This window comes from Cherax quadricarinatus, chromosome 47, assembly GCF_038502225.1.
Source record: "Cherax quadricarinatus isolate ZL_2023a chromosome 47, ASM3850222v1, whole genome shotgun sequence".
Lineage (NCBI taxonomy): Eukaryota > Metazoa > Arthropoda > Malacostraca > Decapoda > Parastacidae > Cherax > Cherax quadricarinatus.
Window position 1 is genome coordinate 6,826,258 of NC_091338.1, and position 13,138 is coordinate 6,839,395.

The 13,138-nt window shown below is 37.9% G+C and overlaps 3 protein-coding genes across 4 annotated transcripts in view; 1 reads left to right on the forward strand and 2 right to left on the reverse strand.

Moving 5' to 3' along the window:
- The window catches only part of LOC128696583 (sialin-like), a 152,205-nt gene that overhangs the window by 57,148 nt on the left and 81,919 nt on the right, over positions 1–13,138 (reverse strand). The window lies entirely within an intron of this gene.
- Positions 4,727–13,138, reverse strand: part of LOC128696528 (F-box only protein 21-like) — a 444,502-nt gene continuing 436,090 nt past the window's right edge. For both annotated transcript variants that reach the window (XM_053787809.2, XM_070094668.1), the window contains one exon: positions 4,727–7,618. In XM_053787809.2, coding sequence (XP_053643784.2) covers positions 5,536–7,584 — 2,049 coding nt within the window. In that variant the 5' untranslated portion in view covers positions 7,585–7,618 and the 3' untranslated portion in view covers positions 4,727–5,535. The remainder of the gene's footprint in view (positions 7,619–13,138) is intronic.
- Positions 12,957–13,138, forward strand: part of mTerf3 (mitochondrial transcription termination factor 3) — a 29,080-nt gene continuing 28,898 nt past the window's right edge. Inside the window, exon 1 of the mRNA XM_070094667.1 lies at positions 12,957–13,020. The gene's annotated coding sequence lies outside the window, so the exon portion shown is untranslated. The remainder of the gene's footprint in view (positions 13,021–13,138) is intronic.

A 13,138-nucleotide genomic window follows, 5' to 3' on the forward strand; every position in this document is an offset into this window, starting at 1 on the left:
CGAAGTGTCTTCAAGCTTTTCAGTGTTTTTTTTTTTTTTTTTTTTATGTCTTAGCAGTGACAGGGTTCCACTGCAAGGGTAACACCCAGGTCCCTACTTACTGTTAGGTGAACAGGGACAGCAGATGTCTCAAGGAAACGCACCCCAGTGTTTCCACCTGTACTGGGGATCGAATCATGGACCTCAATGTGTGACCCGAGTGCTATAGGACACCTTCGTAACATCAGTGCTCTTCTACAGCTCTATATTATACTGTACCATGATCTTAACTTAGACTTGGCTAAAAAAAATTAACTTGTCAACCAAAACAAAAAAGTAACGAGGAAAGTAATACTGTATGTGCAAATAAATTACAATGCACCAAAATATTAACACAGGATTATTATATGTAGTATTGGAAAACGTTGATATTATTTCCACTAAAACTGCAGTTTAATGGATTAATAAGCAACGAGGGTGTTTGGTAATACCAATTGTCTAACGTATGCAAATGTTAAAAAAATAAACTACCATACTCTACTGAATAAAATAGTTTCACGCACACAATTTACAGATATATAATAACACTGAAAACAAAGAAGTTAAAAGTACAATAAAATTATTTTATTTACCTTTTGCATTGAAAAGTTTGCTTTGCCTCTGACTTTGGATAAATCTTATTCTGAGTCTGAGGAGCTGTGAAGCTCTGCTGGCCTACTCTATTAAATAACAATAACAAATGATTTTCTTCCCACTTTCAAAATCAATTTACCCAGCAGATTTTGTCCAGTTTCAGAAATCTGTTAAATGAAGATCTCCTATATCAAGGTTTTGCTAAAGTATGCTAAAAATGAGCTAACTTCATATGGGTCATCCAGTGATGCAGGGCAGAGAGGAATAAAAAGAGAAGGCAGGAGGAAAGAGGTAGTGCTGAGGGAAGGAAATTACTGGAAAGGATGAAGCAACCTGGTCAGTAGAGAAATCAAAGCAAAGATGCTAACCACTGGAGAGAAGAGCAGGAAAAATAAAAATGTTTGCATTAAAGAAAGCATCTGAAAATTCTGCCCAGAAATTGCAATGATGCATATATCCTTTCTCAAATTATTACCAGTGATACCAAGTATAATATCATGCTATACAGCATTACAAGATCAGTGAAAGTACTGTATTTTACAGTACTGAAGATACTATTTTATTCCCCAAATAAGTCTGGATAATTTACCAGCGTCTTGGAGGCTGAAGGTTTAGTCATAGGCCTCGTCCTAAGCCTAAAGAAGTGTTTTGATACTAGACAGTAGTCTGTGCTCATGTATGTAATCTAATAATGAATTGTGTAAACTGTTTTGTATAAAATAATTTTTTTTTTTCCAAAATTTAACCGGTTAAAATTGGGGGGCATCCTCAACACCAGAGTATCATGTTCACCATAAAATGCAGTACTGTAATGTATATTAGAGCTGATTTTCTCTATTCTGTTTATTACAATATACAGTACACTACTGTATAAACATTTAAAAATATATCAGAAATGTTATAAATAGTGCAAAGGTGACATTAAAGAAATATCAAAGATGGTTGACAGAAACCCACTACCATTATAGTATGCTCCTCACTTAGCGACGAATTTGTTTACAGACGTGGTCTTAGGAACGGAACTTAGTCATTGAAGAGAGGCTGTATATAAAATTCACTCATACTACTGTGCATACTACATATACAAGACAGTCAATCCTTCCCTGAAACTTTTTTGATAGCTCCAACAGGCATAATATTAAGACAAAAATCTCAATGATATTGCCAGTGTTCAACCTGTGTAAAAACTCAATGTATATACATAAAAGGACCTAAAATCTGGAATTCTTTATCTGAAGATTCCAGAGGCTCTGTTAACCACTTCAAAGCTAGTGTTAAAAAACACTTCCTTACATTGAGTGGTCCTGACAATTTATTATGCTGAACAAATTTTGAATCCGTCTTTCATCCAGTACTGTCCCTGTTCTTGTTCTTGTTCCATCCTTCCTTCAATTCTCATTACTAGCAAGGTATATTTTGTATTAATTCATGTATCTATCATCCTTTATGTATACTTAAGAATTTTTTATTGAATTACTGAATACCTTCAATATTGTACAAACTTAAGTACAGTGGACCCCCGCATAACGATTACCTCCGAATGCGACCAATTATGTTAGTGTATTTATGTAAGTGCGTTTGTACGTGTATGTTTGGGGGTCTGAAATGGACTAATCTACTTCACAATATTCCTTATGGGAATAAATTCGGTCAGTACTGGCACCTGAACATACTTCTGGAGTGAAAAAATATCGTTAACCGGGGGTCCACTGTATTTTAATTCTCATGTACCATGTATGTCTCATTGTCTAGTAATTACAAGTATTTTTAAGGCTGCCCAAAATGCCTTGCATAACGAGCTTTCTATAAAGAAGTTTATACGTGCCAATTACCCTAATTGTATATTGTACAACAGTACCCCACTCTATAGAAATGAAGTTGTTTAAGTAGTAGTGCAGCATTTATCTTAAAGAAAAGCACCAATCTGAAACAAAAGCTTAAAAGAAAACATTGGTCTTAACTGTTTAGGATTCATCATAAAAGCCACTATTAAAAAAAAAAAAAAGGGGGTCATATGACATAGCATCAGTGATACATAATCCAAAAGAATTTGTAACAAAACCTACAAATCTGCCCAAAATATATACGGCTTAGGGGTCAAGGGAAGTATACATAATGTCAAATTTGCTTCATACTAACCTTACAAATCAGTCAAAAATATACAATGGAAAAGAACAAGACTCTGTCCTCTACACACAATGCAAAATTTGCTTCATGTTAAACCCTACAAATCAGTCCAAAACATATTGTATGTGGTATGAGTATGATAACAGGATAGCCCCACCAGATGCATTCCACAGTACATGAAGGAGTTGCTCTTTGATGTTCTCTGCCTACACTTTTAGATGGGTGCGAGACTTAGTCTTCGAATGTTGCCATGTTGCCACAGGAGGCGAGCTGGAGGAAAAACATTACGTTTTCTCTGGTCCAGTGTTAGAGAAAACTGCATGAATCTGCATCTGGCCCAGTCACCGCCCTTAACACTTTACATAACGCTTTTGTTTACAATTCTCGGCATGAATTATTAATTACTTCTCCCTCTTATTATGATGGCATCTAATGATAGTTGTTAAGAGACGATTAGACTCGGTGAACATGGTATGTCTATGGTAATAATATGGCTGTAGGCCACAGTGTATGTAGCCGGTAGGTATAGCCCAGGCGGATGTAGTCCGCCTGGGACTACAAATAGATACTACTCACCTCTCGCCCTACGTTAAGACTACAAATATTTGAAGGTAAGTAATGAATGTACTGTGTATGTATTTTACTTTTTATTGTGTTTTAATGCCTAGTTCTATTACTAACCTAATAAGTTAGTGTAAACTTGACAACTCTGTGCCTGTTGTGGAATCTATTGTGGCTTTGGGGAAGTCCAAGGGGTTGGATGTGAGTGGCCAGGATGTGGAAGAGTTGTTGGACAACCACAGGGAAGAGCTATCCACTGAAGAGCTGCAACACTATAGTTATTCTCTATAAAATTTATTTTTTATTAATATTTATGGGCGTCTGAAACAGATTAATTGGATTTACGTTATTTATGGGAAATATTACTTAGGTTTTCGTACGTTTTGGATTTAGAGCGACGTTCTGGAACGGATTAAGAATGAAATCTGGAGTTCCACTGTACATTAATTTATCTAAGACCCAAAATTTTCAATACAAATTATGCCATGTTTTGCCTAAATTAAGCCCACAAAAATATGTTAAATGATTCTATCAATCCCAGTTCCATAGTCTTAAAAATGAATAATCCTATTGAAAAGGGAAAGACCATATTTCAGTTTCTAACTTGTTTGCAAATTCCATCTACCCTGTCTGAAATCTATGAATCCCAGTAAGAACTTTATCTAATTACTCTCAGATTTAGAGATTAATAAAATTCAAACTAGAAAAATAAAAATTTCAAGTGATATAGCTAATTATATGACTAGATTAAGTAGCCTACATACCACAAACACCCAACCTTAAGTATTGGAGTTAAAAACTATTATTATTATGTATTACTACAATTATAACTAAGTGCTAAACCCACAAGGGCCATACAGCACTCATTAATATAAATGATATATTTTATTCCAAGAGCAAAAAGTGAATCCTATATAAACTCAGTAGCTTCTCATGTACAAACTGAATTACAGTGGACCCCCGGTTAACGAACTTTTTTCATTCCAGTAGTATGTTCAGGTGCCAGTACTGATCGAATTTTTTCCCATAAGGAATATTGTGAAGTAGATTAGTCCATTTCAGACCCCCAAACATACACGTACAAACGCACTTACATAAATACACTTACATAATTGGTCGCATTTGGAGGTGATCGTTAAGCGGGGGTCCACTGTACTTGAAAGATATACAACTCTTCCATGAACTATCTTTAGCCATTTAAAAAAGTTACTATACTGTGCTTTTATAATCCATTTAAAAAATGCAGATGTACATGTTTGAATAGAACTTTATATAATACATAAAAAGTAAAAAGCAAAAATTGCAAATTTATTGCATAAAGAGGCATAAAATGATTTTTGTAAATCATATTACTACAATTTTTGTATCATGCACAGGCATACTTAATGAGCATGGCTCCTGATGCAAACACGTTCATAGGCATGGATACTACAGGACTAATTTTATTTTACTTTCGTTTGGAATACCACTCTTCACGAGCGGTATACACATTAATGCATCCGCAGAACAAAGTGGTTTTTAATATTAATATACAGTAGAAGCCCCATATCCACAGAGTACTGTGGCCCAAAAATACCTCTTAATTTTGCATAATAATGGCCCCAAAGCACAAAGGTAGAGAAGCCTAAGAGAAGCTGTGAAGTGCTTCCCATCAGTGAAAAAGTGATAATTCTCCGCTTATTGTAAATAATTTTTCAAACTTTATAAGAGGTATACATAGGACTTATCTGCAGTTTCGGTATCCACGGCAGGTCCTTGGAACGCATCCCCCGCGAATATGGGGGTCCTACTGTATATAATGCATTATTAAATTTATGAAGGACAGGAAAAATATGGTTATTAGAGTAAAACATTCTAATTAACAAGGCACCGGTTTTTAATACATATACAATAGGATTTTTTATTTCAGTAGTAGAGAATGGAATGCAAGATTTTTTGAGTATTCTGAAATTACATTATTGAATGACTTTTTTTTGCATGTGCAAACACATTTTCACTGAAAATGTCATACACATTAAGTTCACTCACACAATTTGCAAACTTAATGCCAAAGCAGTATTTGTTAATAAATATTTTTATCTGGTATAATTTGTGTTAATACTTACAAAAAATTGGTTTCCCTATGACATGTAACTGACACACAAAATTAGATTCCGTCTCACATTTACTATACATTTTACAATTTCAAGCTTTTACACATTTAAAAGTTGTGATGCATAGCATCAATATACAAGACTATTCATTAACAGCAAATTTTAATTTTAATGTTAATGCATTTTGCTCACGAATATTTGCATCCTCTGGATATTCATATGCCTTTTGGGGATTAGGTATGTAAAAAGGATAGATGAAAGCTGTAAAGTAACGACCAATCAGGGGATTTTTCAGGTGCTGAGGATGTCGGGCATGACGAAGATTCTCCTGGGCAAGATAACGAGCTGACCCACCATCTGTAAGAACCCTATAAAAAGGCTGATCTGTCCCATGTGCAAGTCCAGTTTCTCCCATCAGTACCAATGTATCTTCACTTTCTACACACATGGAATCCCAGTCATATACTACACAAAGATCTCCTCCTCGTTGTTCCAAAACCTCTCCAACTGCAAACTGTACTTGCCAACTTTTCCGATCAACTCGTCTCTTTTGTACCATCTCACCTCCTGGCCATCCATGTGGCCAAGGAACACTGGCCAGAGGATTCAAACTTGAGTAACTTGTAACTGCTGTTGATAGGAGATTTTTTAGTTCTGAGACCCTTGTGCGTGCTCTCTTGTCTACACTGGCTAGCATTCGCAGCAGGTCTCGCATAGTGTTCGGTGGCTGCCCCATTCTTCTTCTGAATTCTAACAATTTTTCAAGGGTATCTTTGGAGTTTATGCGTAACAGGATACTAAGATGCAAAAGTTTTCCTTGCGTCTGATGACTCTTATTTATATTTAAAAGCTGATGCATGTAATGATAAAGACGGCTCATTTTCCAGTGTTCAACATGTTGCCAAGCAGTGAATAACAGCCGAATTGGTTGATTATACGTTTCCTCATCGAGCAAATCATAAAGAACAGGTTCACCAGCTTGCCATCTTTCCCCTTTCAACCAACATTCTGCCAAAAATACAATTTGCTGAATTATTGACTGGCACATTCCCAGAGCATCCACAGTCTGTCCTTCCTGCCACTCACTCATCACAATGCTCAGTGATGAAGGATCTTTCTTACATATTTCACAAGCATTTAAATATCCACTCACACCATCCTGGCCAACAAAGTACAGTTTCCACGTATCTAACACATGACCCGTCACATTTTTGTGAACTTCAATATGTACACCAAGTCGATTTGCCACACAAGACTCAATAACTAGCAACAGTTTTGAACTTCCCTTTCTGTTTATAAGAACTTGATCAACACAATAATGGTCAGGTCTACTCTCATATAAACTGTTGTTGATTTTAAAACCATACTCGTGTTTAATTACATAATGTACCGCTTGCACAATTTCGCTGCAGTGTTCACCTTTCCAGTAGCTCACGTTTCCAGTTAGGAACTCACACTTTGTTTCCATTTTATTACACAGTGGATTATCTGGGTATTTTTGCCTTATGTAACAAAGCGATTCACTTGCTAGTTTGTCCAGCATGATCCTTACTTTCTTGCTTTGGGGTTCACTACGTATGGGCTGCAGGCTCACCACTACCCACAGCAACCCTTCCTCGTAGCTGTACTTCAACGACTCTTCTGGCTGTTCGATAAACTTCTTCCACTCTGCATTAATTACACAGCGCTCATAGACGTGGCTATAGAGCTTACCGGCGTAATGCTTCAGCGTCAGGTCCATGCACTGCGGACCGGTCTTCATGATATTGTAACACTCGTCCAGTATATAGAAGAGGTTGGCATCGCCCAGGTCGTCAAGGAAGAGTGTCTCATACAGATCTAGAGCTCTCCTGGGGATGTCTGGCCACTCGTAGTCATGATACATTGACCACACAAACGTTCTAGACAGTGCTAAAATGCACTGGATCAGCTTCTTCTTGCACCTATAGAGTGATGCATATTTGGCCTTCCAGTCCACTTTTTCTTTGCAGATCGACTCACTGTAGCTGTAGGTGTATGGGTAATGCTGACTGAACTTTCTTTTCCAGAGAGAGTTGCGCTGACACACCCCACACAGGTACTTGCACGTCACACAGCAGCTCACAATATCTTCCACCTTCACTCGTATGTCAGTCAAAATTCTTTCCAGAACTTCGTAGGGAAGGCTTTCAATCGTCACACGTCCCTCCATTATCAAAAGAACAGGGTGTTATCTCCATTTCACCCTGAAAAACGGGAAATATGAGGCGGCCCAGCCATTCCTCAAGCCAGAGCTCGGGTAAACAACTCGGTGATGCCAAAACAAAACAACTTTTAACTTGTACTTTCTTTACGTATATATGAAATGTATAATTAAAAGTGTAAATAAGCTGTATAATAACACTACTGAAGATGTTATATAAATGAAGCAAATGCCAAATATAAAAATTAAAAAAGAAATGCGAATTTTCCAGGGAACTAGTCAGGGTCGAGGAATATTTTCACATGAACCAGGTTCAAATAGTTATGATTGTTATTATTTAATAAGAATAATTATAATTAGTTAAATTATAATTATTGTTAGCAATTATCTTAGTCTATATGTTTTTTTAATTAATATCATCGGACACTGCATTATAAGAATATCTTGTCCTAAACGTCTATCGCCATGTTAATTCTTCATAATTTTTTAATAGTTTATGTTCAGCCTTCAACATCTCTGCATTCTCAGAACCTTTGTACAAATTCACACTAATAACTATAAACTAATTTTCTTTTCTGAATCAACATCTTATTTTTACTCTCAGTAGGACGAGAGTTTTCTTTGAAACTTTTGCACAACATCGTTTTCTCGGGACGTGATACACACTAGTGAGATCTAGTGGAAGACTATGGTAGAGTGGAAACCATTATTGAAAGAATTTTTTACTTTGGAGACTTAGCTTCAAGCCTATATACAGTACACAATAAGCAAACTTGATATTACAAGCATGAGATAATGTCACCTGAATAAGCACCTTCGTTGATTTTAATATGTAGTCAAACCTATCTAAACCCTTGCATAGTTGTTAGTTTAATATCTTTATTATGCACCCCATACCCATCCTGTGGGCGGTAGTCAAAAGATTACAAAGGTACATAATGGGTCCAGGGACTGGACCCCAAAGTTATGATAGCTGATCTAGTTACAAAGGTAATGAATTCCAGGTAGATCTGGTCACAATCATGGCAAGTTACAAAGGTAATGAATCAGCCACACTCCTATACATGGTTACAGTCATGAACAAATTACATACCTTGCATAGAAGAGCTCCAAACTTTCCTCAGTACAGGCGAGCAACAAATGGATCTTAAAGACTGAAACTGATGTCCAAATGAATCAAATACAGATGTCACTTAGCATCTTCAGTTTACACAATGAGGGGTCCGGGATCGATCCCCGGCACGAATGAAACCCTGGGCATGTTTCCCTACACCTGCTTCTCCTATTCACTTAATAATAAGTAGGTATCTGGGTATAAGCTGACTGCTGCTAGTCGCATCCTGGGGTAAATCAACCTTAATTGCCCAAAATGCTCAGCATAACCAGGGGCTCTGGTGGCTGGTGGCTAAAGCTCCCGCTTCACACACGGAGGGCCCGGGTTCGATTCCCGGCGGGTGGAAACATTTCGACACGTTTCCTTACACCTGTTGTCCTGTTCACCTAGCAGCAAATAGGTACCTGGGTATTAGTCGACTGGTGTGGGTCGCACCCTGGGGGACAAGATTAAGGACCCCAATGGAAATAAGTTAGACAGTCCTCGATGAAGCACTGACTTTCTTGGGTTATCCTGGGTGGCTAACCCTCCGGGGTTAAAAATCCGAACGAAATCTTATCTTATTTATGTCAGCTAGGTCTGTGTCAGTTGTATCATGTACTTATAAACTCCCATTGATGTTCAAGTGCATGATCATTAGCAAAGCCTGATGGTACTATAATGCAGAAATGTATTAGAACCAATAACAAAATGAACTGCTTGCCATACTTGTTGCTCTCAAGTTCATGGACTATGACCTTAGACAATGTAACTGTAACCGACTCGCCATTCTCATTACTTGCGCTAAGTAGCCTGAGATCTGAATGTAACATGCTTGTGCATGAAGCTAGGCACAGATATGCACAATTGATTAAGAAATGTATTGCAGTTAAGCATTTGTGAATTCTCGCCTAGTCACAGACCGGGCAGCAGGGGCGTTGACCCCCGGAACTCTCTCGAGGTATGATGAACAGCGACAGCAGGTGTCTTAAGGGAACGTCCAAATGTTTTCAGCCGTACAGGGAGGCGACCCCCTTGACCTCAGTGTGCGGGAGAGAGGGAGAGAGAGAAAGAGAGAGAGAGAGAGAGAGAGAGAGAGAGAGAGAGAGAGAGAGAGAGAGAGAGAGAGAGAGAGGGAGAGGGAGAGGGAGAGACACTTGAGTGCACTAGCGATCGAACTACGATAGCAAATCTTCCAGCTGCAAACTCTTGGTCACCAAGATATTTTTGATATATGACGATGGAGAATACCGGTTAAATTACATGCCATTAGTTTAAGCGGTCGTTTATTCCATTTTATTAAAAACTTTTCTCTGCATTATTATTATAATCAAGGGGGAAGCGCTAAACCCGTAGGATTATACAGCGCCCAGGGGGGGATGTGGAAGGCATTCAGGCTTAATTCGGGGAACTGGAGCACAGATCCAATTCCCTAAATCAAGAGCCCCTCACCAACATCAAGGAACCTTCCATGAGGAGTACTTTTCTCTGCAGAAATCAAGTGACGTCGTACATGCTCGTCTAAGACAACGGGGGTGCCACAGGGCTGGGCCATGTGCAACACTGTTTTATGTTTTGATTTATAATATTCTCCAGCTTTCGTCCCCGAGAAATCTTGAATATTCACAATGCTGTTTTCATTGTAAGACTATGTAGTGGCAGTCCTCGTCTATCGAGGAATTTTTAACTAGACATTCAAATTCTCGATGATGCAGCTCTAGTCGTGTTGGTTCAGTGATATCTGTTGTCATTGTAGTTGAATGTGGTAATTAACGTCATAGTTCTTATTTCTTAGACATAAAGGACCCCTATGGAAAAATGTTACTTCGCTTGATTTTTTTGGGTTATCCTAGATAATTTACACATTACTAGTATAATAATTGTACCTATAAGTTTATTTAGTTATACCTGAAGAAAGTTCCGGGGGTCAACGCCCCTGCAGCCAGGTCTGTGACCAGGCCTCAAGGTGGATCAGGGCCTGATCAACCAGGTTATTACTATGGTATAAAATACCGACAGGTTGTTAGGTAAGACACATATGCAACAGTTAGGTTGCATATGTGTCTTACCTAACTGTTGCATGTGTGTCTTACCTAACAACAGGTTATTACTGCTGGTCGCACCCAACCCAGTGTACGAGCCACAGCCCGGCTGGTCAGGTACTGACTCTAGGTGCCTATCCAATGCCTGCTTGAAGACAGCCAGGGGCCTATTGGTAATCTCACTTATGTATGCTGGGAGGCAGTTGAACAGTCTTGGGCCCCTGACACTTATTGTGTTGTCTTATCTAGGATAGCCCTCAAAAAAGTCAGTGATTTATTTCCACAAATTTATTTAGGTACAATTACACACAAGTCACTTCGACTTATTTGGGTTATCCAAGGCAATTTACACATGTTAAACTATGGATGATAATTGTACTTAAGTGTACCTGTACCTGAATAAACTAAATATATCCAAAGCAACCATGATGGGGATTGGGGGGGTAGTTAAATGATAGCTCTAGGTCTTTTGTGTTGCAAACACATCAGGAGCTTGCAATGTTGCAGAAGAATGCAGTTAGAATGATAACAAATTCTCACTACAGGCAGCACACTCCACCAATATTCAATACACTAAACCTACTCACCATACAAAACATCCATACTTATTACTGCACCTATTACATACATAGAACACTTAACTCTGATATTAACCCTCCCCTCAAACATCTCCTTGCCAACCTCAACAGAACACATGACCATAACACAAGGCACAGATCACTCTTTGATGTTCCTCGTGTTCATCTCACACTATGCAAAAACTCAATGCACATAAAAGGCCCTAAAATCTGGAATTCATTACCTGTAAATATAAAAGAAACACTACCTGTTTATAAATTCAAGTCTCTACTCAAAGATCACTTACTCACCCAAAACCAAATAAATACTGAATAACTGAACCTTATAAATTGTATATCTTAAATGTTTCTCACAATTATATCACATAAATGTTAAACCTAAAACCCAATCTAACTTTATTATTTTTTAAATACACTACCTAACAGAATCCTTCATATGACCTGTCTTTGTAATACTCACTTGTGCTTTATAGTAATCTGTTTACATTAATGTTTTATCACTGACTTCATCATTGCTTAGTTAATCTTAAGTTAATTTTAAGCCAGCCCGTAATGCTATGCATAGTATAAGTGGCTTTGGCATACTGCTCTTATCTGTATTTTTTTGTACCTCTGTATGTGTGCACAAATTTATAATAAATAAATAAATAAATAAATAAATAAAAAGACTGAAGTCCAAGCTAACACGTTCAGAGGAAACGTTTTTGCTCGAATTTGTGCAAAAACGCTTCCTTTCAACGTGTTTGCTTGGACTTCAATCTCTTTTCTGCAACAATGCAAGCTCTGATATGTTGAATGCCATACGAGAGGCCTAGAACTATGATTCAACTCCCCCGTGGTTGTTTTGCCTCTTGTATTGCTTGTTAGCGATATTTTCATCTTAATATTAGTACCCTGTAGCCTGGTGGCAAAAGCTCTCGCTTCACACGGTGAAGTCCGGGTTCGATTCCCGGCGAAGGGGATGGAAACATTGGACGTGTTTCCTTACACCGGTTGTTTATGTTCACCCATCAATATAATGGGTACCTGTGTGTTAGTGGACTGGTGTGGGTCTTATCCTGGGACAAAACTGACCTAATTTGCCGAAATGCTCTGCAATAACAAGCGGCTTTCTATATAGTAGCATTTCATTGATGTCAGCTAGGACTGTATACCTTGTACATGTACTTCCCCTCAAGGAAGGTTCCTTGATGTTGGTGAGGGGCTCTTGATTTAGGGAATTGGATCTGTGCTCCAGTTCCCCTAATTAAGCCTGAATGCCTTCCACATTCCCCCCCCCCCAGGCGCTGTATAATCCTCCGGGTTTAGCGCTTCCCCTTGATTATAATAATAATAATGTACATGTACTTATAGTAAATAAAGATATTATTATCATTATTATTACCTTATTTTACCTTATTCCTAGTAATGACCCTCGTATTGTAGATAGTCTTAATGACCTTGGTGTAGTAGATAGTCTTTTTAGTATGATAATAAGATGTTATCTTCATTGTAGAATAATAAGAAAATATTATAACCTTTATATTATAATAATAAGGTAAAAGGACCCCAATGGAAATAAGTCACTGTCTGACTTTTTTGGGTTATCCTAGGTTCTCTACACACATGCTGCTATGTATGATAATTCTATGTAACTGTATTTGTGTATACCTGAATAAACTTACTTACTTAACTCCCAAGAAGCAGAGCTCAATAAAGCTTCAGTGGCCCTTAACACCAATAACAATAACACGTTAGTAAGAACTGGTTTCGGACAAAAACAAACAGTAAAATGTGATCCTTTATTGACAACGTTTCGCCCACCACGCAATGGGCTTTATCAAGTCACAAACAGATTTTTTTTAACGTGA